General features: G+C 38.4%; 2 protein-coding genes across 16 annotated transcripts in view; one reads left to right on the top strand and one right to left on the bottom strand.

The window, feature by feature from the left end:
• The window catches only part of ARFGEF1 (ADP ribosylation factor guanine nucleotide exchange factor 1), a 93945-nt gene extending 91738 nt beyond the window's left edge, over positions 1–2207 (top strand). For both annotated transcript variants that reach the window (XM_065668387.1, XM_065668388.1), the window contains one exon: positions 723–2207. In XM_065668387.1, the coding sequence (XP_065524459.1) occupies positions 723–887 (165 nt within the window). In that variant the 3' untranslated portion in view covers positions 888–2207. The remainder of the gene's footprint in view (positions 1–722) is intronic.
• A 2765-nt stretch (positions 2208–4972) lies between these two features.
• Positions 4973–27934, bottom strand: part of CSPP1 (centrosome and spindle pole associated protein 1) — a 56954-nt gene continuing 33992 nt past the window's right edge. For 13 of the 14 annotated variants that reach the window (XM_065668393.1, XM_065668392.1, XM_065668390.1 and 10 more), the window contains 12 exons: positions 26936–27085; positions 25490–25636; positions 24575–24679; positions 23588–23654; positions 22051–22171; positions 21186–21343; positions 20497–20637; positions 15700–15740; positions 14363–14426; positions 10467–10576; positions 10119–10269; positions 4973–5786 (listed from right to left, as the gene is read on the bottom strand). In XM_065668393.1, the coding sequence (XP_065524465.1) occupies positions 5560–5786; positions 10119–10269; positions 10467–10576; positions 14363–14426; positions 15700–15740; positions 20497–20637; positions 21186–21343; positions 22051–22171; positions 23588–23654; positions 24575–24679; positions 25490–25636; positions 26936–27085 (1482 nt within the window). In that variant the 3' untranslated portion in view covers positions 4973–5559. Of the gene's footprint in view, positions 5787–10118; positions 10270–10466; positions 10577–14362; positions 14427–15699; positions 15741–20496; positions 20638–21181; positions 21344–22050; positions 22172–23587; positions 23655–24574; positions 24680–25489; positions 25637–26935; positions 27086–27934 lie in introns of those variants that run through there. The other variant, XM_065668401.1, reaches the window with a different exon arrangement.

Genomic DNA, 27934 nt, shown 5'->3' with positions numbered 1-27934 from the left:
AGGTCCCTTCCAACCCTTGGGATTCTGTGATTCTGTGATTCTGTTTGAGGCCAGTTCTTCACACACAGTTAAATACTTGACATTAAAAGTTCCTGCTGCTCTGTAGACCCTTTTCATTGAGGGAACGTACATTGAAATGCATACACTTGACATACTGAGAGTAATGCAGAGTGAGGGTGCAGGAAGTGATGAAATAAAACGTGTCTGAGAAAACTCAAAAGATGCTAAAATCCTTCAGAAGCGTGTGTGAAATTGCTTTTACCCCTTTCCTGCTGAGGAAGAGGATTAGTGGCTGGTAATTTATTCAAAGAAGTAACTCCTGTTTCTGCTTCCAGTGCTACATGTACATCACCTTGACCTTCTCCAAAGCAATTCTGCAGTAAATGAATCCATATTTGGACCTCCCTTTATTTCTAACAAAACGTGGCTGAAATACGAAGTGAAAAGGGTCACCTGTAACAAAAACGTGGTGATAGAAAAACTCTTAAAAAACAAGCATTAGCAAGGAGCTGTGTGTAGCCATTGAGCATGTCAGAGTACCTCACTGCTGTCTTAGCCTTATTCTAGCAGTGCTGGCTTCAGTTACAAAGTGTTCCTGCTTGTCCCTTTGTGGGTTTCTCACCTTGACTTGGGAGAGCTTTTAAAATCCTTCACTGGCAGCATGCCCACTGAGGTGTATTGATGCACAATAGAATAATTTCTTCTGTTTGTTTTCTCCTCAGTTCAAGGCTCATGCCTCATTCTACTACCCTCTGTTGTGTGAAATTATGCAGTTTGACCTTATTCCTGAACTTCGAGCTGTTCTGCGGAGGTTTTTTCTGCGGATTGGTGTGGTTTTCCAGATATCCCAACCAGCAGAACAGGAGTCTGGATTGAGCAAGCAGTAGCAGATAGTGACTGAGTATTGCTCTGTTGAAAAGTTTCTATTCCTCAGCTAAGTAAAAGGACCAGGTAGCTGAGCCATTCTGTCTGGATATCCATAGAAATGATTTCTTTGTCTGGCAACGTGTATCCAAGGGTTAACGGTACAGATGCTTACAACTGTAATTAAGGCTTGCAATACTCCAGTCCCTTTATTTCCTGACGGATTATCTCTATTGGTTTCTCTTACCTGGCTCATGCTGCGCACAGAGCCAGTTTTTAGCACAGTCCTCCTGTCAGCATGGGCTGCAGTATCCTTTACTGTCCTAGACAGCAGTTTAGCAACAGATGTTTATGGTGGGTGTGAAAGTAAAATGTACCCAAAGAACTATATATGTAAAGGTTTGAGCTTCTGCAAGAAGTACAACTCAGGAGAGCTGTATTTTGAATGATAAAATGTTTATAGTGAAAAGAAAATGAAGACTATTGTTCATGGGAAAAGATATTTAGCAACTATGTCTGATATTCTAAGATTTTTGCACACTCAGGCTGTCTGAGACATTGGGAATCATCCTTCTGTGAAAAATGTACAGAGATGCAGGTCTGTAATATAAACTCTTTAACACTATACAGTTCTTCCTGGATTGTTTTATTTCTCTATTCTTGATTTGCTGAAAACCCGTACCACTTCACTGTTTACCAGATGCACTAGAAGTTTGGGTTTATTTTTTTGGGTTGTGATCTCTTTCTTTTCCTTCTTTCTTTCTTTCTTTCTTTTTTCTTCCTTCTTTTTTGGTTTCGTTGTAGCCCAGAAGTTGGTGTTGCTGACTTTTGTCAAGAACAGAGGTAGAAATATCACGACTGACATAACTACCTGTAATATACATGTTTTAGGGCTTTTAACTATAACGAGCCATTGAAATGATGATCCTTCAAGGACTGGAACTTGAATCGCTGCAAACAAGTCTAGGTTGTGTCTGCTGTCAGATGTTTTTTGTTTGATGTAGATTTCACTCTTATGTACAGAATTTAATGTTGAATATATTCAAGTAACAAATCTGGCATGGTTTGGGGATGGTTAAATTTATTGGAAATGTATTCATACTGTGAATTGTGCTCTGATGGTTGAAAGACAAGATTGTCAAGCATTCTGTATTACAATGGATGTAGAAATTTTTTTCAGATGGACAAAATGTATATGGTACAGATATGTAAAGTTTTCTATGTAAAAAAAATTCTGTACAACTTTCTGTACAATATTTGGTTCTCATCTGGCATATTCTAATCAGGTTATAGGTCAATAAAGTTTTTGAACTCTTTCATCAGTGCAATCAAAACCAGTCTAACCCACAGCTGCTTGTCCTACAGCTTCCTTTGCCTCTCGTGCTCTCATTCCGAAGGAACAGATCCCAGGCCTCTGGGGGCAGATAGGTGGCTGCCCTTGGTTGATAGTTGTGGAAAGAATAGAAGTGTTTGTAGGTGGACCAGTCAAATGAACCCTGCAGTGCTGCACAGATAGATAGAAACTCACACTGCAGTTTGCTTTCTGGGAATTAACGCAACATTTTGTCTGACTGCTGCCTGGGAATAGTCAGCCAGCTGGAGGACCTCTGCTATGAAGGAAGGCCCAGAGAATTGGGCTTGTTCAGCATAGAGAAGAGAAGGTTCCAGGGAGACATTAGAGCAGCTTCCAGTGCTCAAAGGGGGTCTTACAAGAAATCTGAGAGGGACTTTTTCCAAGGCCGGGTAGTGGAATGGTTTTAAGCTGAGATGAGATTTAGATTAGGTGTTTGGAAGAAATTCTTCACTGTGAGGGTGGTGAGGCACTGGCACAGGTTGGCCAGAGAAGCTGTGGCTGCCCCATCCCTGGCAGGGTTCTGGTTCTAGTGAACTAGATGATCTTTAATGTCCCTTCCACCCCAAACTATGCTGTGATAAAATATGGGGCTAGCAGAGGATAAAAGTTCAACAACTGAGAAGGGGACAAGGGAGCCTGACCTGACAGAGAAATATATCTCCCTGTAGCTGCTCACAAAAGTAAGCAGTTCAGTGCAGTGAAGGGAATTAAACAGCATGACCTGTGACTAGAAGTTGTCTCATAATGTTAACTGGAGTGCAGCAAAACCAAATTGCATTTAACAAAGTCAGAAGGGGGAGAACTGAGGTTATTTTAATCAACTGCAGTTGTACAGCCTTCCTCTTGGGCTGTATTTTGGGGTTTTTTCAGTTTGTTGTGTAATGTTTAAAGGTTAAACCACTGTACTAGGTCAGACCCAAGGTCTGTTGTGTCTGACAGTAATAATGCTTGGAGTACCTATAATGTCTTCCCATCCCTCTTGATGTTAAACTGTCCCTTATACCAGTGGCACCTGGTGTTACTGGTACTATCTGTGACCCAGAGCACTGCTGTAACAGCTAGTCACACATCCTGTACCCACATCTGCCCACTTCCTTTTTAAATCCCTGTGTTCAAGATTCATCAGCACCAAGTACAACAGTTACCTAAAACATCTGGTAGGTTGGGTTGTGATTTGTGGGGTTGAGATTTTTTAAGCGTTATTGCTTTGTTGTGTGCTCCTGTTTACTAAGGACTTACAGCATGACCTTCTCAGGCCTTCCCTTATTAATTGCTTACTTGGAAAAGGCCTAATACGCTGTTCAGCCTTGGATGATTGGAAACTGAACTCCTGGCACGTCGTGACTCTCTCCTGCCCCTCTCTAGCTGTTGCAGTGCCAGAACTGCACTTGCTGTACTCTGGGTATCATTTTCAACTTGCATCTACACATCATTATCAGAAAAGAAGGGTCAGAGGCAGGAAATGAGTTCTACATCAGTCAGCTCAGCTCTGAGCTCAGGCCTGCAGAGTGTAGCTGCTTTATTTTGCAGATGAGACTCATGATAAAAATAAAACCACATAGGGAGCTGGGCAGAAAGGCTGTGCTGGCAGCTGAGCTTTGTATATACTGAAGGGAAGACTGGGAAATATGTGAAGGAGCAAGAGTATCCTGGGTATCAGCCTCTATGTCAAGAGGACGGCTGTAATGAAAGTGTAAATCACAATGCTAGATGTTGGTAAGCAGTGAGGTTAAAGTAGGTTCAGTGGTCTCACGTCACTGCAGCAGTGAAGGAAGCAAATCAAAGTGGGGCTGTGCAGTGTCCTACACTTGGATGGGATGGTCAGTGACATTTACCAAACTCCTTGCAGTTAAATGAGGTTGGTGTTTTAGGCTAATGCTAGCCTTATGGGTCAGTCATAGTTCGGGGGATAAGTTAAAAAATAAAACTAGGCCACTTAATGAGGGAGAAGACAAATTCTGCATGTAGCACATAGTGCAGTGAACACATCACTAAGTTCAACATATGAAACAACTGAAGAGAGTCTTTGAGCATCAAAACCAAGGGGAGGGCTGCCAGGTGACAAAGTGTGAAATATGTGAGGTGGACTTCATCAGGAGAGGCGCTGGTAGGGTGATAACATAAAACCTTTTCACCTCAGCTGCTTAAAATTAGTTGGGGATTCAAGCCAACATGAGCCCTATGTTACATGCTCTAGCCTAGGCCTTGGATTACACCACAATCCCTCCATTATTTACTGGCCATTTCTGACATACCCCAACTGATACACCAGAAACTGAGGGTGGGACTGAGAGTGATGTGGCACTTGCTGTCTGAGAAGGAACATGCTAAACCTACGAAGAAGCGAAGTACAACACAATGTTGCAGTACTACAGCTCTCAGGAAGCATCCCCAGCCTGCTGTCATCACAGACAAACCCTTGCCTTGCAGGCAGACTGCCTTGAAGGCAGCATTTTAGTGAAAGGCATTTTTACAAAGTGTTTTGGTTTCATTATTTGTTCAAGTTCTGGCTTCTGCACAGGACTTCCCAGCCCGGAGGAAAGTCACAGCCTTACCTTTTACCTTGGTGTTTCTGTTCACTGAACATCTAAAATCTTGCTTGTAGCTACAAGTCCTTCTTGCTAAAGCTCCATGCTTTTATTCAATGCTTTTTCCATATGTATTTTTCCTGCTTCTTTGAAGGCAGCCTTAATGTTCCTAGTTTGTTCATGAGTAAATATAAGCAAATAAGAAAACTCAAATCTGCTTCCACACTTTTAGTAACAAAATAATTTATTAACTCTTAAATCAGAACCATAAATTAAATATATGCAACACTATCTGTATTTCCAGCACATAACAGGTTAGGGAATAAGATACATTGCTGTAGTCCATGAAACGGTTGAGCTTTCATGCAGGTCAGCACTCGCGACTATGAAAAGCAAGTGCCTTCCTCTGAGTTACTGTTTTGGTGAAAGCTTAAAATGCACCTCAGCTGCTGAGTTACTCTATTTCCAAACTGGGTTAGAGTTCAACTATAAACAAAGCTAAAAATTTACTTTGATTTAATATTAAATTCACACACACGAACACGCGGTTTCTTGTGGTAAGTCCAGCTCTGAGGCTGAAACATTTAAGAAGTGCAAAACCACTAAACTATTCCTCCACACATCATACAATACAAAACATCCCTGCCCTCCATCTCCACTGCACTGCAGCTTCTGTTACCTCATTATTGCTATTTAAAATCCTACCTACAGCTCCATGCTACATCCCCGGAGGAGGGCTCGGCAGCCCTGGAAAGTGCAGTAGTGCGGCGCAGCCCCTGCCTGCACAAGGCACAGCGGTTCGGGGGGGCTGGGTCAGCCGTGCGCTGTGGACAGCCCCTGCCAGCTCAGCGGTAGCGCAGCCTCAGGTGAAAGCTTTGCTGGGCTCGACTCGTCTGCCATGAGCCTCTGGAGCGTCTCTGAAGTTCCTGGTCGCAGCCAGGGCTCCGTTGCAACCGTGTCAACAGAGCTAGGCCGCCTGCCAGCGGTGGATGGAGCAGGCCTCAACAGGTCCTCTGCTTCCCCCAGGGAAAGGTTATCACCTGAGAGAGGAGAGCAACATACATGTGGTTAAAGGGGACAAAAGCTTGCCACAACATTCTGAAATACAGAACAGGCTTATCTGTTTGCTATGAATGCATAAATAATGCTTTTAAATCACATTCATTTCTACTTGAAACACATTGCTAGTGTTCTGGGGAACTGGGCCCATCTAGAGTCAACACCAGACTCCGCATTGTTAATGTCAACAGCTCCTCTTCCTGACACATCAACCTGAAGACAAACCTGGATGGGTTTCACAGAATGGCTTGGGTTGGAAGGGACCTTAAAGGTCACCTAGTTCCAACCCCCTGCCATGGGCAGGGAGATCCGGCAAAGGGTTCTTGCTTTCCCAAAGCCTCCTATTGTACAGAGAAGTCAAATGTGTCACTGCATGCATGCATAGAAAACACACATAAAAACAAGGTCATTAATTGCAGCGCTATGGCTAAACACCCTGGTATAGGCAGTCTCTTATGCAGGAGGTAACCTGGGAAGAAATATTTTATCACTGGTAAGCAGTGCAAATACAAGCAAGTCTCTGCATGATGGTTCAGCACGGCTAATGACCTTCTGAAATGCACATGGGATAAGTCATCATCTTCCAGCTACAAAACAAAGCACACCAAAAAAACCCCAAAACACCAGAACAGCCTCGCCTTTGAACTTGGGGTCACTGTCACTCTGAACTCTACTACTACTTATTTCAAATCTGACAGCAATCACACACATCTAATACCTCAAACAGACAGCTTGTAGTGTGGATTATCAAACATGACTGGATATTATATGCATAAATACAAAATGATATAAATGTATCATTTCTCTGTGCTCTTCATTCTTTGGATTCATGACACAATTTTTACATGTATAAACCAAGACACAATGGAAAACCTCCACACCTATACCAACTGAAAACTGCAGTTTTCCTCTTTAAAGATGAGCCATGTAAATGAGGACGTTCTGGTTTGTTGGGGATTTTTTTAAGCTAGGCAGAAAAATGATTGAAGTCTCTAGATTAGGGAAAAAAACACCAGCATTTTGTAGAAACATCCTAATTTCAGCAAAATGTAACCAAACTGCGTGTTTCTTTAGTGCTCAAGCATTTCACTTGAGCAATTTGTGTCAGGTTTTTATTTGGGAAAAAAAAAAAATGAAGACTTTTCAAAATCTGATTTTAAACCAAAGTTTCTCTGAAGCTTCTCATTAAAACATGAAAGTTGACGGTGTAAGCATGGGTGGGAGAGCCCAAGTCCTGCAGAAGCAGCAGCAGCCACGTGTGTAGACAAGTGAAGGACAGAAACTGCACAATCCCACATGCGCTGAGAGTGAAGGCTCAGCTTTCCTCATAGTACCCAAGGGATGCAGGTTCTAAACCAAAGTACCACATCCTTTCTATTCTAAATGAACGTGTCAGTGAACCCCTGAGTTCTGCACTTCATACAGACAGCGATCTGATCCTCCTCCAAGCCTTCTCAGTTAAAACCAAACTTCTCTGTAGCATTAAAAGTGTAACTCTAGCTCCCTCTCTCTAGAGCCTGTCATCTCCAGTGCTTGAGCTCAGTGTAAAGCTGGCAGTGAACCTCCTTCCCTCCTAAATCCTGGGTCAGACCAACTCTGCTGCCAGTTGGAACCTGCAGGTGTTAACCACCCCATAACTTAACATATGTAACAACAGCACGCAGCAGGAAAAACAGTACCTAAGGAAAATTAATTTTCTCTTTGCTACTTCTTTAAGAGATTATAAACAGTAAAAATAAGGCATCTGTTTTGAGACAAACTGCAGACTTTGAGGCCAGAAGGCTGCATTTCCCTGCATTTAACTACTACTGCCTTCAGAAACAAAGCCATTAGAACTTCCTGCAGTCAGAGGGAAGAACAACTGTTTTGTCAGAGATGAGATCATCACAGGTCATCGTGCACAAAACTATAGCACAACTCACTTGATACTGCTTTCAGACAGCACAACAGATCAGCTGCAACACAAAACTTGTTTCATCACAATTTCAACACTTTGTATACCCCATTAAAAAAATCCCTGCTCCTAATTGGGCTACATATAAAGAATTTTCTTTGGAGTCACCACTTGAGAATTCACAGTTTGTACCTGGAGGCTGGGAATAAGTAGCTCTTTTTCCTTCACATGAAATACTGATTTAGAAATTGAGCGATGCCTGGATTCCCACTAACCATTGACAGCAGCACGCCCTACCCATAGATGAGAGAGTTTGTTCTCAACTCCTTCAGTGCCCTGGAGTGGATATTGGTGTTTGTCTTCTGTCAGCCTGCTCTTACCAGGAATCAGTACTGCTGCCCCGCTGTAGATCATCTGCACTCCAGCATTCTTTTACTTAGAGGCACAGAGGAATTCCTAAGTCTCAAGGAATTTAGGCAACTTCATATACATATGGGTCTCAGCCACATACATACCTAACGTGCTCAAAGCTTGAGAAGTCTCTCTTCTGCAGCTGAGCCTGCTCTTGTTTACGCACTTAGGAACATGCATACATTGCCCACTAGAAAAGGTAGCTGCTGGTTTGCAGAGACGTCATCACCCAAACACTCACCAAATCTATATTGATGTGAATGGTTTTTGGGTGGGTGAAAACAGAGAAGGAGGCCTGGCTCCAATATGCACTAGTTTTCCAGTTAAGAAAACAATTCTGGGTGGCTTTAGGATTCCCACATCAGTCCCATAAAAGGAAAGTGAACTGCTGTGAACAGAGCCTCCCTGCCATGCCAACAGGATCACCTCTTATAATTTATCAAAGCCTGTCAATTGCCTTCTCCCACTGGTTTAAGAGGAACATAACCAGAGCTCCTTAACTATATATCTGACAGAGTTGTTTTCCCCCAGCAGCGTCTCTGATGGCAGAGGAAAAATAACAGTCCTAGCTGTTAGGAAAGCAAGAGGATGCCATGAGGGTTCTGTCAAACTGCAAGGGAAAAGGAATAAACACATTTTGCTTCATTCATTATTTTTGTGATGTCACTGAGTACGAGGAGGGAACAGGAGGCAGGCAGCAGTGCAGCCCTGGCAACCACAGCTGAGCAAAAGAATCTCCTGTTACATTTCCAAGAGGCACATAAGCTAAGGATGAATGATGGCCCCCATGTGATCCAAAGAACAAGCTACATAAAGATTTATAAATATCTGTATATACACATATATATACACAAAAACTATACAGGTATCTCCAAAGGCTGAAGCTCTGGGGACCACAACAAACAGAAGCATTTGTTTAGGTTAAAAAAGAAATGAACATGAATGGGTTTTTTCAGTGACTTAAAAAAAAAAAAAAAAATCACAGTGAGATGGTTAGAACAAACTATCCAGAAGAGGATGAAGTGCTAGGTTACCCTGCTCTTGCAGGGGGGTTGGACTAGATGATCTTTTGAGGTCCCTTCCAACCCTTGGGATTCTGTGATTCTGTGATTCTGTAAAAGTACCCATGGCAACAGAATCAGGAACACTGTCAGCATCTGTACTCTCATTAAGTTTGTAAAAAGGATACTGATACTGTAATTGCCTAGACAGCATAGCAACCACCTCCTAAAAAAAAAAGGGGAGATTTCAGATGCACATGAAAAACTCATTAGCACAAAGCTTATCAATGCTGTCATGATCCATGTGAGAAACTGAAGGTCATTAATGGATGCCATAATTGGTACCTCATACCCAAAATGGATCTACATCAGGCAGTCAGTCAATGAAGAAGCTCTGCAATAACTCCAAGTTTGATGTTTATATGGTTACAACACTTACATAATAAATTCAAGTGCAGGTATAGTGAAAGAGGCATCAATATCAACCTCAAACACTGAATAATCATTTATGTTAACAAACCTATAGAAAATCCAAAGTAACTAGAAATTTAAGTACTTTTTATACACAATTTTATAGCATATCTTCATGCTGGTTGGACCACAGACATCTGATTCCTAGGAATGCCAATAAACACACAGGCACCCCATCAACATTCATCAGTTTGGAGTTTCATTTCTTTCCACTAACATTTCAGTTACACAGCTGGAGAGCTACATCTTACTGCTAGCAGTGACACATCACAGTATTAAAAGTGGTACAGACAGGACAAGTATGAGTGGCTGATCAGACAGGAATTAGAGCATCTTTTCCTACTACCCTCCTCTAAACTTATTCTAAAAGCTGTTTTGAAGTTTGCTGGGGAACCTCGTGCATCAGCTACAGAGCTCTGTAAATAACTCCTGTTTGAGCCAGCTGCTTCAACTACAAGCAGTTTCTTAAGATGTGTTCCTTTAATTATTGTCATTACTTAGTATTCACTGCATCACCTCTACCACAAAGGGCATACCTAAGCAAGCAGATTTCTGCTGGAGCTCAGTCAGTCTGTGCAATCGTTCTTCATTCTTGCCTCTCAACTGGTCAATATCAAGGCTGAAGCTTGAGTGCAATGAAGAGCTGTCAGGCTGCAGCAATGGTGTCTGACCCCGTGGAACATCCTCCTGCAGAAAATCCCAAAACACACAAATCCATCAGTTAAATGGTATCCTTTTAAAAAGGGCAAATAGCTATACATGTACACTTATCCATATCCATCGATGCATCCATATCATCTAGCCACTAAGGAACCACAGAAACTGTCTGACATTAGGTCTGTGGTCCACCTTCACATTTAGGTTAATCCAGTTACCATACATACAGCACACTCCAAAGCTTTCTGCTTCATTCGTCTCCTCTCCCTTGCAGAAGGTCGAAGCTGCGATGATGAATTAACTTCTTCTAAGGCCAGAAATGTTTCCCCATTAGCACCTGGAAAAACAGGTGAAATCATTTTCAAAGCAATCAAAATACTCAGCAGTGTTTAAACCTGTTTATGTTCTGAAATGAGCCAATACATTGTACTTGATTTAACCACAGGAATCAAAGGAATTTATTCATTAGGACATCTTGCATAAAGCCAGTCATAATCCAGATGCAGACAAAAGAACAAGGTACCACAACAGCAGCAAGGGATGAACTTCAAGGAATATCTTGAGATATATATTGAGACCTCTCTCTCACACAGAGGATAAAGCATTTCACATCCGGCAGATCCACCACCTATCACCATACCTTCTTTATACTTAGACCTTTAAAGCAGGTAAGTACTTGAATATAGCGAAAGAGAGAACACTGCGTAAATGGGAGGCATAGTAGTCATGGAATAAATCATCTAGGTAAATATATGGATGTATTATGATAACGTAATTGGTGCCTTAATCATATATCCTTAGTTGTATCTTAGTCTTTTCATGCAATAAGTGTTAGAATCTGTTCATATAAAAATAAGTAAGTAAATAAATTTTTTATCATACCTGTACCACCTTACAGTGGGGGAGTTTCATCTATTTTTAATAATATAAATGAACCCTAAGGTGACGTCTCCGCTTCACACTTCTGTCTATTTCCCCTTCCTTCGCTGATTCTGACAATAACTTCAAATAGAAACCATTTCAAACAGATACTTTTTTTCATTCCAGGACCAGTATCCACTGCTTGGGGCTGGTTTATGGCTTTGCCACTGCTTGGTGCAGACAGCAGGCTACGTTTTCTAGTTCAGTCTCTCCAGTTCAGGCTCACAGAACAGAGCCTCCCAGAGAAAGAAAGGTCTCTGCCTAACAAAACCAGTACAGAATCCATTACCACCAATTACTCTTTGACAACAGTCACGTTTTGGAAAGGCTCTTGGTTGAGTATGACACATCAAGTTTAAAAAAGACAAGTGTGCGTAAATATACAGACACACAGACAGTACTGAACAATTCCGCAGCATTTGCCTGAAAAGACATGTTGTGACACTAAAAATAAACCACAACTGTGGAAAGAATGGGATTTTCTACTTCCTAGCAAGTTGAAAATACATTTCCATGAAATATATCATTCACAAGTTTCAAAGATCTTAAAACTAATTTCTTTAAGTAACAATTATTTCTGTTGAAAATTGAGAAGCTCAGAGACACAGACAGCGATTTCAAAAAAATCCCTTCATGTTACCAGTTGGGTTTTCCCTAGAAAAGAAAATTTTATTCCCCTCTCCCCTTTTCCCTCCCCCAGTTTCACCAAAGGTATTGATGCTCTCATCACAAATGGCTCAAGTAAAAACAAATCAAAGCATAATTTTGAAATGGTATACGGCTAACAACCCACTTATGAGAATTTTAGTTACGAGATCAGTTGAGCTTCATTATATTCCAAATATTGCTGTTATTCAGAATACAAAAAGTTGTTAAATCATGTGAATTTATCCCAACAGAAACAAAGTACCAGCTGAAGAATTTATCTGTACCTTTAATGTTTCATTAGTGTGAGATGCTACCTGTTCCATATCAATCATTCAGAAGCTGCTACACAGACATGCCTTCAAATCGCTGCATTAACACTAATAAATTCTAGAGTTTCAAGTGAGGCAAATAAAGAGGAAAAGAAATTGATAAATCTCTTTACTCAGAACTGCCTCAAATTTCTGAGCCCTAGGACATGAAGACAAATTAATCTGTAATGCTAACATCTATTACAAAATGGAGTTAGATTTTAAACCCATGTCCAAAAAAACCCAAAAAAACCCCAAAGGAATAAAACCACAGAGGGCAGTGTTTTGCTCTTCTTATGAAATTAAAACATTGTTAAAATACACCACAAGCACCTCACAAGAGACCTCAGACAGTGTGAGCAGCACAATTCACAGAGAAGGCAGCCCACAGATAAATGACAGTTTTCCTTTTTCATTTCAGGGATGGAAATCACCAGATTCATAGTCAGAATTTTAATAACTATTTATAAAGCTCGAACAATGCAAAGGGTGACAATGTTTTAGTGCCTACAGCTCAGTACTGGGGAATACGCTTTTCATCATAGTCATAAATGATCTGGGAAAAAAAGAAAAATGAAAAAATGAGGGGACGAATAGTACTGTAAGTTAACTAAGCTGCAAGAATCAGCTGGATGAGCAGAAGAAGGAAATAGGAGAGAGGGTTATAAATATCATGAACCTTGTGAAAGCGGTGTCTAAAACCAAGGAGTGCCCCATTACACGGGTGGTGTATTCAGAGTAGATGAAGAGAGAGAGTTCACAGAAGGCATAATGAGGAAACTTATCCATGCAAACCACTGATGGTAAACAATCAGAGGGATTCAGAAGTTCCAATTCCAGTTCTTGAAAGGCAACCTATTAAAGACCCATCTTAGCAAGTTTTACTAAATGCAAACACACAGCATTTGACCAAGCAAGCCTCTGAGTTACAAGTCACTGGAGGCAGTTAGAGTACTCTGCAGTGTTGCTGCATGTCTGCCCACCACATTATATTCTCCCCATGTGCTTATTCTGGCAGTTGTGCCTATTTCACCCTGCTAGATGCAGGATGGCCAGATTCCAGACTGACTGACTCTCCTAAAGTAGCCTTTCATCATTTGGGCTGTAACTAATGCACAGTATTGCCTAACCTCAAGGAGAATGCACTGCAGACTAAAGAGAGTATCAAATGCACTGAACAAACCTTAAAGCCCCATCCTGTGCCCTTCCCAATACTATACTCGAGGACCTGCATGCTAACAGAGTAAGATGGAATACACTTCAAATGAAACATTCTGCTTTTAAACCAAATCCAGAGATAACATTCATTCGTACATAGAAACATATCTAGTTTCATTAAAAAGCACTTGAAGAAATCCACTGCATCTCCCCTACAGCAAAGAATAAAACCTTGTAAGATGATTTCCCATAGGTGATTGACAAGAATTTCAATGCCTACTAATGGACAATAACTCATGGAGGCTTGAGCTGGTTGGGTTTTTTTTTTTTTTTAAGAGAAGATAAATTCTAGCTTTCTTATTTATAGTGACTGGAAACAATCATATCTGAAACAGCACTTCCACATACATGCATATAAAGGTTGAATAAAGAGACAAAACAATGTGAAACCCATTCCTCTATACAAAAATCTAAAGAAAACTAAAAATAACCTACTTCAGGTGATTAGAATGAATCACTTATGCCCATATAATCAGGCTTAAAATTGAGCATGCTTGTAAAACAAAATAATAAAGATGAAAGAATCACTGGCTGCCCAGCACTTTTACATTCCACTATAGACAGCTCATAACTGTGAACTGTGATTGCTAATAAATTATTTTCTTTGCTTCAGAATAATAGGACAGCATTGCATATTCTACCACTGCTACACATTTGCTGAACAAATATTAGCTTTTCCTCATGCAAAGCTGGAAAGGTGTCAAAAAAGCTCCTTGAGAAGACTAACATCCTAGTCAGAGCCCAATGAGCATGTAAAGATGCTTTCTCATTAAAAGATGTGAAGCTGTATAAAGCAAGTGAGCAGCATCATTAATTTTAGGTGTGACCTACACAGATTTACTGCAGTACACTTCCATCAAGATCTGCATTTTAATTTAGAGGCATAATTTTATAATACTTCAAAACAATCATCATAGCTACACCCCTTGCAACTTTTAAAACAGTAATGATCATTTTAAAGACAGGTCATTAGGTTAAAGGGCATATCTGTACACTCATCACATGGTTAAGGGGAGATATGAACTCACCGATAAAAGCGCTATCTGACTCCAATAGCGAATTTTTGAAGAATCCATCAGATTCATTCCTGAACTACAAAAGAGAGACAGGAGACATGCAAATTCAGATGCCTCAATGTATTTCTGGTGCCACATTATAACTAACAGAAATTAATTGCCAAACTTCTGCAAAGTCAACACCAGCTCTACAGTCTTCTGTACGATTCCTTATTTTATGGCTATAAGATATCTATGCATTTTTAAATAACCCATGTTCTCTTTAAGCATTAGGGATTGTTTATTCTTCTGTAGTAATCCCATTTGCTGAATGTGCTTACATATGGCAACTGTAGTGGTGATTAGTGTAACACAGTAATTTCCATCAAGAAACACATCCTTGTAATTCCGCTTGAGTTTCAGAACAGTCAGCACTAGAAGTGAGCTTTGCACCTAAGGTTTGTATGATGTATTGAACAAATGAAGAATGATTCCATGTTTCACTTAGCCTACCACATGCAATCTTTGATATCAAAGCATTAAAACAACAACATTTCTTCTCAGTCATAACAAGCACTAAGAGTAATACTTCTAGTTCACTGCATAATTGCAACCCTTTGTTACAGAAATTCTACTATGGAATAATTTGTAGAAAACCACTCTGAAATGAAAGCAAGTAGAAACTATCAGAGGAAACAGAACAAGAGAAAACAAATTCTTTACAGAAAAGCACTGCTCTGAAGAAGAATTTCAGGCAATAAATTACAACTTGAAAATACATTAAGGTGGTTTATTTTAATAAGAAATGTTTAATTCCTGTGGGGAGTTAGTATTATCCTTGAGGCTAATGGCTTTCCTCTTGCACAGTCTTCCATTTTGTATGCTTCCACATTCCCCTAAGACACAACTGAACTCTTGTTATTTTGCAGTTCAGGTTAGTGTAGAATTCCAATTTGACAGCACTTTCACTCTTCTCACCAAGTCAGAAAATAAAAATCCCATTCGAGATAACAAATAATTACTGGCTATGTGCATTATTTAAGCCACCTGAATTCAGAGCAACAGCTTCTGGGTTGGCTTTTTTCTATTAATTCCCATGCCCAGCAGCAATCTATCAAATGAATGTAAAGTAAGTACCAGTGAATAAAAAGAAGGGAGTTTAAAGAATCAGACTGTCTCTATATACAAAGATAAACAATGTGTATGTCAAGCTTAAAAAAGCTGTTACTCATTGTATTGACTAGCAAGAGAAGTAAATAAGCTTGCTGTCTTTTTAAGTGCAGTTCCTTTCACCAAATCTGTGAAAGACATAATATCTCTTTCACTTGAAAAAGACAAAGCAATATAACAAAAAGCTGTTTAATTCTTACCAGTCTCATGGTTTGTGGGTTGCCACCAGAAGCAGAATCATCTTGATCAACAAAAGGCACACAGACAAGGAACAAAACGATAAAAGCATTAAAAGCATATTAGAAGTTTTATCAACGTATTATTACAAAAATGAAGATCACTATGCATTACTGCTTTAAAATTACACACATTGCAATAAGCATTTTTAAAACATTTTGAATGCAAATGTTTATTCCAGTTTTCTCATGTTAATTTATGTAGAATCACAGAAATCAAACAGAACTCAGGAGTACGCTATTTCAAAGAACTCTGAGAATGTGCAAGCCCTTCTTAAGGCTGGATTCATCAGTCTCTCCCAAAAAGCAAACATACTTTTCGCACTAGAACTATAATGTTCATCACTAACAAAAATCAGTGCTTCTCAACTTGTTCAAAAACTGACTTGCTATCCAGAAAAAGGAAGCATAACTGGTTTTGTAGCTACCAAAAAACAGTATTTTTAAGAAGATATAATCACACTTCACTAAATGCTAAAATCACACTAAGTTGTGCTGAATTATGAAAAAGCTGCCTACACTGCAACAGTCAGAACTAATTTTGTGCTGTGTTTACAACAACATTGTCAACACTTGCTATGGAAAGGTCAAGTCCAAGTGTTGACTGAGTAATGTAAAAAATATCAACTTCTGGGAAAGCAGCATGGTTTAAGCCATCAAAGCAACACATCAGGGCACAAAAGGTTGCTGCGTGAATGCTCCCTTTTTCTCTTTTACCCTCTTATGCTTTGTTTGTTGACACCTTAAGATCTTTATTATTTGAATTGCAGCATCTTAAAGTATACCCAGTCCCACAGCTAACAAGAAATGTTTTTTCATCATGTTCTGCATACTTCTGAATCCTAATGCAACTGGAACATGGTACTGAGAAAACACACCAGGTTAAGTCATTTCAGGTGAAAAAGCATTTAAACAGAAACCCATTTTCCAAAGCGTACCAAAGAACTCAAAATGGATGTCCTTCTTCCTATAACAAAGATCATCCTCTCTTCCCTAGCGTAAGTGTTTTGGTTTTCTTGCCATCATCTTCACATATTAATTTTTAGATGTCCCATTTTTATTACATTAAAAACATTGGTGAACTGAATGTTTTAAAAAAAAAGTGGAAGTTAATGGTATTCAACATCCCTTTGGTTGCTAGTGCTAAACTGTTACACTTTAAACTCATCTGAACTTTGCAGCTAGGACACACAAAAAAGAAAAACAATGATGGAGAGAAATTGCTCTTATTTATAAGTAGAAAACCAAACCAATACTGTATCAGATTTTAAAAATAAGAGAGCCAAAAATGATTTTTTTTCCATAATTAGGGACCACCTGAGCCATGTATTTCCTGACTCCACTTTGGGTTTTGTTATTTTTACTGGTCCATCAAAAGCTAGACTGAGTGAGTCAGGAGTCTCATTTGTATGAAGCTAAATATTACAACAGTTTTGTAGTTAAAACTCATGGATACTCAAAAAACATTTATTCTATTGTCTAGATATCTGCTTGCCAGGAATAGGCATGTTTGTATAGATAAACAGTTGTATTTACATCAACAGAACTCTAGACTAATGATGCTTTCCCCTAGGTGGGACATCTCAACAAGCAATTTGACTAGCAAGAAGGATGCTGTGTCACAATAAACTACTAGGTGACATCAGTTCCCTTGATTTCTGCCAGGAAAATAATCTGAAATAATCAGAGCAGGAGACTGCAGAAAGCCCCTGGAGTGATTTTATGCTCAACATGCTGAGCACATCATGTTTGCAGCTTTCAAAGAGAGCTTCAACTAGCAGGCAAGCATTTCACAGGGGAAAGTACTTTCTAAGGATAAAAACCTCACCTCTGGAGAGCAGAGAGAACTATCCTGAAAGTTAATCTAACAATGACCCCATGCATGCTGGATATACAAGGAACCAAAACCGAAGTTACTCTTCTTACTTGGTTTAAGTGTTCAAATAAAGTAGTTAGTAAGATAGTTTTTATTTCTTCCGCCTCTGTCTAGCAAACTTCTGTAGCTGACCCTCTGTCTAACATCAAACACCATAGCACACAGGCTGTCACTTCTGAACCCACTAACTGGCCCATTCCTGATATGCTACTCAAGCACAGTCAAGCATAGCCCAGCACTGCAGTGCAACAATTTCAGACCTGCTCCTGTGCCTTTCTCTCCTATCCCCCCAAATAGTAATAACCCAGAAGACTGCAAAATAACTGCCTTATTTATAAGGACACAGCAAGCATTTAAAAAATTTTGGACATTTAAAAAAAATTGTTAGTTCCTCAGGTTGTTTCTCCACTAATAGTGCACATATTTCTTTACATGAAGAGAAAAAAGAAAGAAAAAACATAATAGAGGGAACAGTATATAAAGCATATAAAGTACAGAACACTTCAGTTTGGGGAAAAGAGGTAAGCCTTTGCCATTAAAGCCTATAATACTATATTTCACCTACAGTACAAGAATACATACTGCTTTAACTCATCTTCCTTTCTGCCTTAAATCAGACAATAAAACTACTCATCTATTTCCAGTGGGAGGAAGATGGTGAACTTGTCTCCAAGGAAAATAAACTTGAAATAGAGTCATACATAGCAACTAATTAATTCTCTTGCTCAGTACACAATGACAAACCATAAAGTTAAATGATGTTATAAAGCAGTACAAGAAAGAGAGGAAAAACTGCTCAAGGATTCTCTACAAGTGTCAGTGGAAAATCTTTTCCAAAATCAGCTGCTTGTCTACCAACTAATCTAAATTGTTCTAGGAAATGCCTCTTCAGGCTGTCACCATATAAGCCTGCATTATTCATTTAGCACACGTCTAAAATTATTTCCTACCCTTAAAATTAATGAAAAGGCAAATTTGCTTTCTAGATAGTGGAAGTTCCGCTCCAGACAACATAAATTAAACCCTTCTCAAATTGGCCTGTTGAAAAATATTCTAATGGTGGAAAATCGAAACCAACCCCCAGAACTCAGCTGAAGCTAGTGAATTGTTTTTCATCATTTCAGTTAATCTCACAAAGGGGAAGACTGAATACAACCCTACACGTTCATTTAGACATCAAAGGATATTCCAGAGCTTGCAATTAACACAGGAAATGGTACAGATACACTTACTTGAAACTGCGATGCTGTTACCCATAAGCAATATTGCACACAGTCTGAACACCAACACATTTGTCCAAGATGGATGAGGGTTATACTCAACAGGGTACTAAACCAAACATCCTGCAAGTAACTTATCACCCTTCACATGCTGGTACCAATTTTGCTAATCTTACTCACATACGGATCTACTAACAGGTAACACAAACAAGCCTCAAAGCACAACCAGTGATAAGAACAGGCATGCAGTTTTTCCTAAAGCCTTATGGAAAGGTGTAACTATTTTTCCTTTCAGATATGTTTGGGTATTTTTATGCCAAACTTTCACCTCATCTCTAAGGATAAAAAAAAATCTAGAGCAACCTGAAATTGTACTGGGTGTCTGTGGCAAGGGGAGGGCTGCAGGAAAATACCAGGGGCTGTCCCTTGCTGGGCACAGCTGGTACCACAACAGATCCAGTGCAGGACATGGCTGAGCCCATCAATCAAGCTTGTTGTGCCTCTGTGAAAACATATTTAAGAAAGGGAAAAAACAAAGCATGACAGTGAGGAGTAAAGACAAAAGTGTGTGAGAAGCAGCCCAACAGACAACATGGGTCAGTGTAGAAGGAGGGGGAAGAGGTGCTCCAAGCACTGGAGCATAAACTCCCAGTGAGCCCCTGGAGGAGACCATGGTGGAGCAGGCAGAAAGGAGCAAGAAGACAGGAAGGAACAGAGAGAAACTGTTATGTACTGACTGCAGCTACCCACTCCCAATGGCCTGACATCACCCACTGCATCAAGCATAACCCGGTGTGGTACCAAGGAAGGAGAGCAGGGCCATTAGGAGTGAAAGAGTGAAGTTGGGCATGAGGAAGGGGGCAGAAAAGGTGTGGGTTTGATTTTTGTCTTTTTGTTTTGTGCTACTCAAAATCTTTGGTTGTGGAGTCTCCTACATTGGAGATATTCAAGGCCCGCCTGGACAAGTTCCTGTGTGATGTACTGTAGGTTACCCTGCGCAGGGGTTGGACTAGATGATCTTTTGAGGTCCCTTCCAACCCTTGGGATTCTGTGATTCTGTGATTAGTTAAATATTTATTTAATTTTATGATAATTAGGTTCATTTTGGCTGCAACAAGCAAATAGCAAGCAACCTCCCTGTCTGTACCTCGGCCAACAAACTTTATTCTCCCTCTTTCCCCTACTATATAGCCAAGGAGTACGAGTGAGGGGATGTGGGCAGGGGAGCAGCTGGGTGAGGGTTTGGTTTAGCTAAACCACCACAGAAATGAAGTTACTTTTATTCAGCTAACTTTCTGAAGAGAGAGAGAAAAACACTTCTCCGAGGAACTTGTATCTTGCAAAACTCAGTTCATTAGTGCAGGTGCAACTGTAACTTTTGGAAAGATTGAAGAAACACATGCTATTTTTAAGTACTAGTTAAATTACTTTCAGGGAACCAAAGAGAAACAGCCACCGTAATTAAAAAACAAGACAAAAACAAAAAAACAGCATTCAATTTTTTTATGCTTTACATTATGACAGCATTTCAGCATCCAGTGTTTTACTGTTTTGTACCGCAGTGCTGACACTGAACTTAAAAGAAGTAAAGCTGGTGGTTTTTAATTCTTATCAAATACAAAACAAATAAACAAAAATCCTTCTCTCAGATCATGCATTCCTTACATTCTGTTTCTCTCCTTGTTCTCATTCTGTCAAGTTTCTTCTGCTGCTCCCTCAACAGTGCCTGCTGTTGAATCTCTAGAGTCTGGTCATCTTTTGGAGGATCAGGATACATGTGTCTCAAGGCCATACGCGTTTCAGAATCTAGAGCAAAGACATGAAATTTAAATTCTTCCCTAAGCCAACATTTCTGAAAATCATTTTTAAAAGAGCTAAGCAAGAGATACAAGGTAATAAAAAACATTAAAAATAATGGTGACATTGCCCAACAGGATAAGCCATTTTTGTAATGATTTTCTGGTAAGGGAGGAACAAAAAGTTACACAGAATCGTAATTTGTTGGTGGGTAAAAAAAACATTAATCTAATTCAGCCTACTTTCAGTAACATCATGGTATCAAATGTGTAAGAGCCTTAAGAAAGGCGTAAGAAGCTTAAGAATTCAAGCAGCAAGGACTAGAAGCTAGCTGAATGAGTGATAACTCAGCATCACAATGCGTATTGTGTGCAATTGTAGAAACAGCCACACAGAGAGATATACACATATACAAAATGCTGTCTACAAAGTATGTTGAATACGGGCAGTAACTGTGAAAAGCCTGACTTTTATTTCGGTCTTTAAATCCTGGGTGGCATGCAGGACGATGGATGCTTCACTACTTTTCTTCATCAATAACAAAAAGATCTACCTGCCTTTGTGTTTAAGTTCATTAAATTCCCGGATATTCTGTATATTGACAGAATCTCGTGTCTCCTTTGACGAAAGTCGCCTTACTGGAGCCTGCAGACGAAGCCTGGCCATCTCAAATATGTCCTTTTGATTCTTCTCTCTCCTCCCGCTTGAAAAGTTTCTAAACCAAGCAGAATAAAATTAAACTCTGTAATATTAGTAAGTTTGATGGAAATATAATATTGATAAAGCTCCTATCTTTTATTTTTATCTAAATTTATCTAAATTATCTTTTATCAAAACACGAAAATAAATTTGAAAGTAGTGACACTGCATATTGCGTTAGAAAAAGGAATAACTTAAAAAAACACCCATCATTTATAGAGTGGAACCAAGACTGATGATCTGATTAATCTTCACCAACTCCTTAGCATGATTAACTAACATATTTTGGAAGTAAGCCAATTTTTTTTATTGAAAAGTGCATGATTTTCAATAAAAAATAAAAGTACTTCCAACAGCAATATGCTATTCATGAGCATATTCATCAGCACTGGTACTGCAGTTTACAGATACAAATTACACCCTAGGAAAAAAGGTAATGAGATAAAATTCTGCCTCAGACATCTATTCTGGACCACTCTCAAAGACAGGGTATTGCAACTTTCTACCTTACCAGTACAACCATTCATACCCTAAGCTTTACCAAAATTCTTCAAAAATCAAACAAATAGGTTAGAAAAAATGAAGAAAAGTTCATATACAAGTTCTATCTTTATATTTCATTTCACTCATGTATATTAGCCAGCTAATAATAACTACTAATACACAGTAGCCTTGAGCTGCTATGCAAAATCTAACTTTTAAAACTGAAGATGAAATTCTCACCGTTTAATCGGAACATCATCATCACTGGCCACTTTTAGCAACTGTTCCTGCAGCCGCCTCTCTTCGTTACGAAGCTGTTTTCTCATCTCTGATAACTCATTTATCATAGTCTTTCTGTCCTCTGGAATTTAACATAAACAATTTAAAAATAGAGAGTGTCAGAGAGACTTTTCTGCCCATCTCATAAACGGAAGGTGAAACTAAAAAAATTAAAAAGGTGAGATAATGACCTGTTAATTTAAAAAAGGATTATACAAGCACAAGAATCACAGCATTTGATACACTAGAAGTTAGGTCACAGCTTGTATTTTGACACTGCACAAGGACCAGATCCGCTGAACAGTAGAAAGCATCCAAACTTCAATGGAAACATTTCACTGTACTTAAAAAAGGAAAATGAAATACCAGCAACTGAATCCACATAGTCCTCAAAGTTCCAGAGGCAGATGACAGGAATAGAGGTGGTATCAGCAAGCACACAACCTCATTTCTGTTTCCTGACTCAAAAGCAGGATATTTGTCTGCTAAGTGCAGACTATCTTAAGTGTTCAAGAGTTCTAATTTCAACACCTATTTTTAGTACATGTTTATGTTGACTTTTCAGATCTACTTTGGGACTAAGCTGTTTTTTTATGGTCAGGACAGCCTTCCTCCACAAGTTAAAACAGTTTCATCAATTCCTTATTTTCCAAATAACATGCTTAATAATCTGATATTTTACTGACCTTTTCTGAGTCCAGAACCTAGAAGGCAAACACATTTTTCTAGCTTAAATCCTCAAACATAAAATCTAACTCGTATATCTTTATTTCTGTCATGACAGATGATCTGAGTCAATTGATTTCCTAGAGCTGCATTAAGAACCACTCTGCCCTCCACTGAGTGGAAGAGATGTAATTCCCCAGGATGGACCCTGGTATTGACTGCAGGTGGGTAGCATTTTAGGATATCATTTACTGTTATCATTCCATGTGATGCTTCCTTTATACTTGTAAAAAGAAATCGGAAGGAAAATTACTGCTTTCCACCTACATACTGCCAAGATAACTAACATATTAAGAGCAAAGGAGATCCTCCCAGCACATCTGAATTTTAAAACCATCACCGAAAGTGAACAGGAATTAGCAGAGGATTAGGCAGATTAACAAAGGAAAGTAGAATTTAAGAGTTAGGAGTGCAATGCTCTACACATTGTTGGTCTAACTCTTAACACAGCCAGTCCAACTTTCCCATTTTTTACACAGCCTTCTGTGTACACTGCCTTGACTGAAAGACCAGCACTTCCCATGCACATTATTTCATTATCAGAATTTTTACCAAAAAAATATTTCCTGATGAAGACACATAATAAATGCATTTTTATTCTACATTAATACAGCAGACACACTGTATTAATAAACTGATAATATTAAGACAGAGGGAACGCATAGAAACGCAAACTTTGTAAGACAGTTCCTTTGCAGGTAAGAAAGAGAACTGTAACTGAGAGCAATTTTGTTGCAATAGGATGTGAGCTTGCAATAAAGATGATACCTACCAAATGCACGCAACTGATTTCTTCTAGCAGGGACAGGTGGAGAAGGAGCCCTTGGTTTTGGAGGATCCTAGTGATCAAAATGAATATGAAATGTTGATATGTCAAAAGGAAGAAAATATAGCAGACATAAGTACATTTTATTTCCTTGTTATATGTCTAATTTAAATTAACTACCTCTACTTCCGGAAGACAGACTAATAACTTTACAGGTTGTTAATGCCTAAGGTGTTTTAAAATCTCATCTTTAACTGTGTAATCTAAATTATTATGATAATACCTATAATGGACTATTCAGAGATCTAGGCAAAGCTATACCACGTACCGGAAAGATAGAAATAAGCTGACCTTCCTCCAGAGCATTCATAACATTTAGGGAAAACAACAGTTTTGAGTAAGGTCTAAAGTCTTACATACTTTTTAAGTGAAGCTTCAGAAAATATTTTATTTGCCAAATAATCCTCTTTATGGCAAATTCATTTTTCTAAATTTTTACACAATTCATACAGTTGGTAAAAAAAAAAACCAACCCAAAACCAAACAACAAAAATTGCATTCCCAACAAAAAGTGGGAAGTGTAGCCTGAGATTCAAGCATCATAGCTGATTACATTGTAACAGCGAGGAATCAACTTCATGCCTGAGCTAAGTTCTCTGAGTGAACACAGCGAGCTGCCATATCAGACATAAACTTTCTTATCCTAAAACTTAGGATCATTAGGCTCTTAGAGTCTGGACAGTGTACGTAGACTCAAAAATCAGGTGCTCATCACTGCAGAAAATGCACATGAAGAAAAAAAAAAATAACACTGCCCCAGATTTTCTTCAGAATTTTGAATAAAATTGAACATTAAATTTCAGAGCTACAAGACCAGCTACTATGAAGACTGTCTCCAGTTATTTATGGTATTCTGGGAATAACTGGCAAACATTAATGTTTTTTATTTTCTATTTTAAATCAATCAGTAAAAGTTTACTATAAAAATCATACTTGTGCATAGTAAGATGTATGGCTCTCAGCAGAGGGAATCCTTTCTTCTTTTCTTATTAATTTGTCCTGAAGAGCAGGAACAGTGGGAGAAGGCTGCCTTGAAATCTAAAAGGAGGAAAGCAAGAAATTACATTCCTATAGATTCTGAATAAAGTACTATAATCAACAGAAAGCTTTGCTAATATTTTTCATTTGACAGAAAAATGCTTTTGTTTACTTCAATTATTTATTCAATTTGCTTTCAACTCTTAATTGCATAAAGTTATTCCAAAAATTATTTCCTGTGATTCTTTTTTCTACCTACAGTAATTTCAATCCTTTTTTCCTAGGATGTAGGGGGTTTAATTTATGGTTAAGTTACATGTCTTTTTTTCCTCTAAACACTTTCACAATATCTGTTTATTTTAGAGAAATGACATGTAGACATTTCTAGAAGAGAAACAGTTTTATAATTTACTTAGATTTTGTCCATCAGAATTCCATGTGATGGACTTCTTACATCATCCACATCAAGAAAAAAATAATTAAGATACAAAGAATACCACTGTTAAAGATGAACAGTCCTACAGTCCTCTAAATTACATAACTTTATTCTTATTTGTATTTGGGCCTTAGTAAAAGCAGGCCAGGGTACTTAACAGCAGATATAAAACTTAACTATAGAATGCAGCTTCCTCTTATTTATATTCCCTTTATTTTTTTTTAAATGCAGATTTGATCAGCAAGATAAACTGCCGCTGTCTGATTTTATGATTAGCAATTGTCTGTGTGTGCTCTAAGTGTGTGACAGCTCAAGAAACTAAAAGGGGAACACTGAGGGTAGAAGTCTAAGAAATCATGCAATTTCTTTAAAATTCAGTTATTTTGAAAGGTTAGAAAGTAGGATTTTTATCTTAGAAAGTCACTGAAGCATACCATCTTCTTTTCCTCTTCCATCTTTTCTTTCTCAATATATTGTCTAAGTTGTTCATTTTGCTTTTGTTCTTTTTCTTTTCTTCTTTTTTCTGCCTCTTTTTGCCTCTCTTCATCTAATCGAATTATTTCTTTATTTTTCAATTTTCGCTGTAACACAAACATTATTAATACATAAAAAAGACTCAACATTATTGAAGTTTTGCTTTATTTGTCTTTGAGAAGTTAAAATTACACATCAAAGTGATTAGTATGGAATGAAAAGCGTATTTCATTAGGCTGACTTCAAACATTCAAATTAAAAAATATGCCAGGCAAATATTAAACATCTGCAGTCCTGGCTGTGCTAACATCATGTAACAGAATTCCTAGTAACTTCAGTTAACACCAGTTTGTGTCCCCAGATATGCTACCAGTTAAGGTTAAACTTAGGAGTCATTTCCAAACATCTGGATTCAAACAAAACTTACTGCAAACATGTACCATGGTATCACAAGCCCACAGGGAAAATTATCATCCAGTCTCATCTTAGTCTTGCATTGTGAAAATCCATGACACCAGTTAGCTTCCTACTCTATACTACACAAACTCTATTGCCCAGAAGACAACACTCATCCAATTAACTTGCTCATACTAGGAAAAGACAATCTAAGCTAAATGTTCTGTCTTGGAAATCTTGAAGTCCTACATCCTGAACTGATCCTCCATAATCCTGCAAGGTACTGAGAGATTTTTCCATCACCAATAGCCTTGTGTCCTTTTCCTACAATTATTTATGAAATTCTGAATTATGCCAATTCATTCCATTTTCCAAACCTGATAAATAAAACTTCTGGGTTTGAATTAAATCACAAGTTTATCTCCATGAAAAGTATTCATTAGATATCCTTGTCATTCTTCCAAAACAAGCAGTATTCTTATCTCAAAGATATAGCCTGGCCGATTCAAAAAAAAAAAAAGGCTTTACGAAATCTTCCTGTGCAGCTAGGTTCAGAATACAAATAATTCCATGACAGCTAGGCTTAAGAGACTAACAAAAACTGATGGTTTGGGGTTTTGGGTTTGGTTTTTTTTTTTTTGGTTGGTTTTGCTTGTTTGGGGGGGGGGGGTTGGTTTGGGGAATATTTTTTTTAAATCACCAATTTGACAAAGCTTTTTATTGGTCATATTTCCTTTAGCAAGGAGAGCACCACTGTCAATTATAAAACTATAGAGCTTTTCTTCAAGGAATTAAAATATACTTCAAATTGGTAGTATACCATAAAAAGTGAGAAAAATGTGCTAGTTAATACCAGCAATTTTCAACCTCTCCTATGGCTAATGTAGACCCATTTTAAAACAAAGAACAATTCACAGGACACTTCCCAGTTCACCTTCTCAATCCAGAAGACAAATATTACAAAGGGTCAATCTGAGATGGAAGAAAGTCGAGGTATCAAAATACTACACCTCCTCCTCTTTCCTTCTTTCCTTCTCTTGTTCCTCTTCATACGCCTTTCGAATTCTCATCCTTTGTTCTGCTAGCTGTTTTTCTTCTTTTTCTTCTTCCAGTCTCAGTTTTTCTCGCTCTGCTTCCTCCCTACGTCTCTTTTCTTCAATCTAGAATATAAAGCAAAGTAGTATACAACTTCAATATTTACCCTCATGATCTTCTATGACTTCTGCAATACCTACTTGCACAAAGATTGTATGAAGCAACTGAAAGAATTATAGGGTCAGTTATACATTTCAGCTTCAAAATTCCTCTAAAATGAGATGATTTCTTTTGGGCCACTATTTACAGAACCAGCTTCCCATAAGAACACAAATTATAACTGCTACTAATAAAACCTGGATTTTTCCTAACATCAACTCTACTTCACATGTGCTAGAATAACACTTTTCTTTAGTGGTTAAATAACATAATATAGGAAATTTTTTTAGATACTTTAGGCTTACTAAAGGCAAAGGTCTGCCCATTCTTTATTCTTTTCTGCAGCACTATACATAGAAGGAAACCTTGATCTTTTCAAGAGCTCCCCATCAAACTACTGTATGACATTCATATTCTCTAAAATTATCTAGGATTTCCCTGATATTGATATTTAATTAATTTGATATTTAATTCTCACAGCACAAGATTATATGCAAAGCATTACAGACAAAAGATAGAAGCCGGTAGAAGAACAATCATATTTTATATACCCATCAACAGGTAACTACACTATTATTGTCTTACTGATCACCATTCCTTCTGATGAACATGTATTTCTATCATATAGACTTCCAAGGACAAACATCTTTGTTTCTTTACATATTTACGTATGCAAACTTGTACTGTATGCACAATTCAGAACTCAATATTGTATTTAGAGAACTATACTTAGGAAAGAAAAAATAAAGAGACAGAACCCTTATTAATGAAGGCACTATTAACAGCCTCATTTTTACGAGCATCTCCTACGTAAG

Source organism: Lathamus discolor, chromosome 2 (genome assembly GCF_037157495.1).
Source record: "Lathamus discolor isolate bLatDis1 chromosome 2, bLatDis1.hap1, whole genome shotgun sequence".
Lineage (NCBI taxonomy): Eukaryota > Metazoa > Chordata > Aves > Psittaciformes > Psittacidae > Lathamus > Lathamus discolor.
This window is presented reverse-complemented; position numbering and strand designations above follow the sequence as displayed.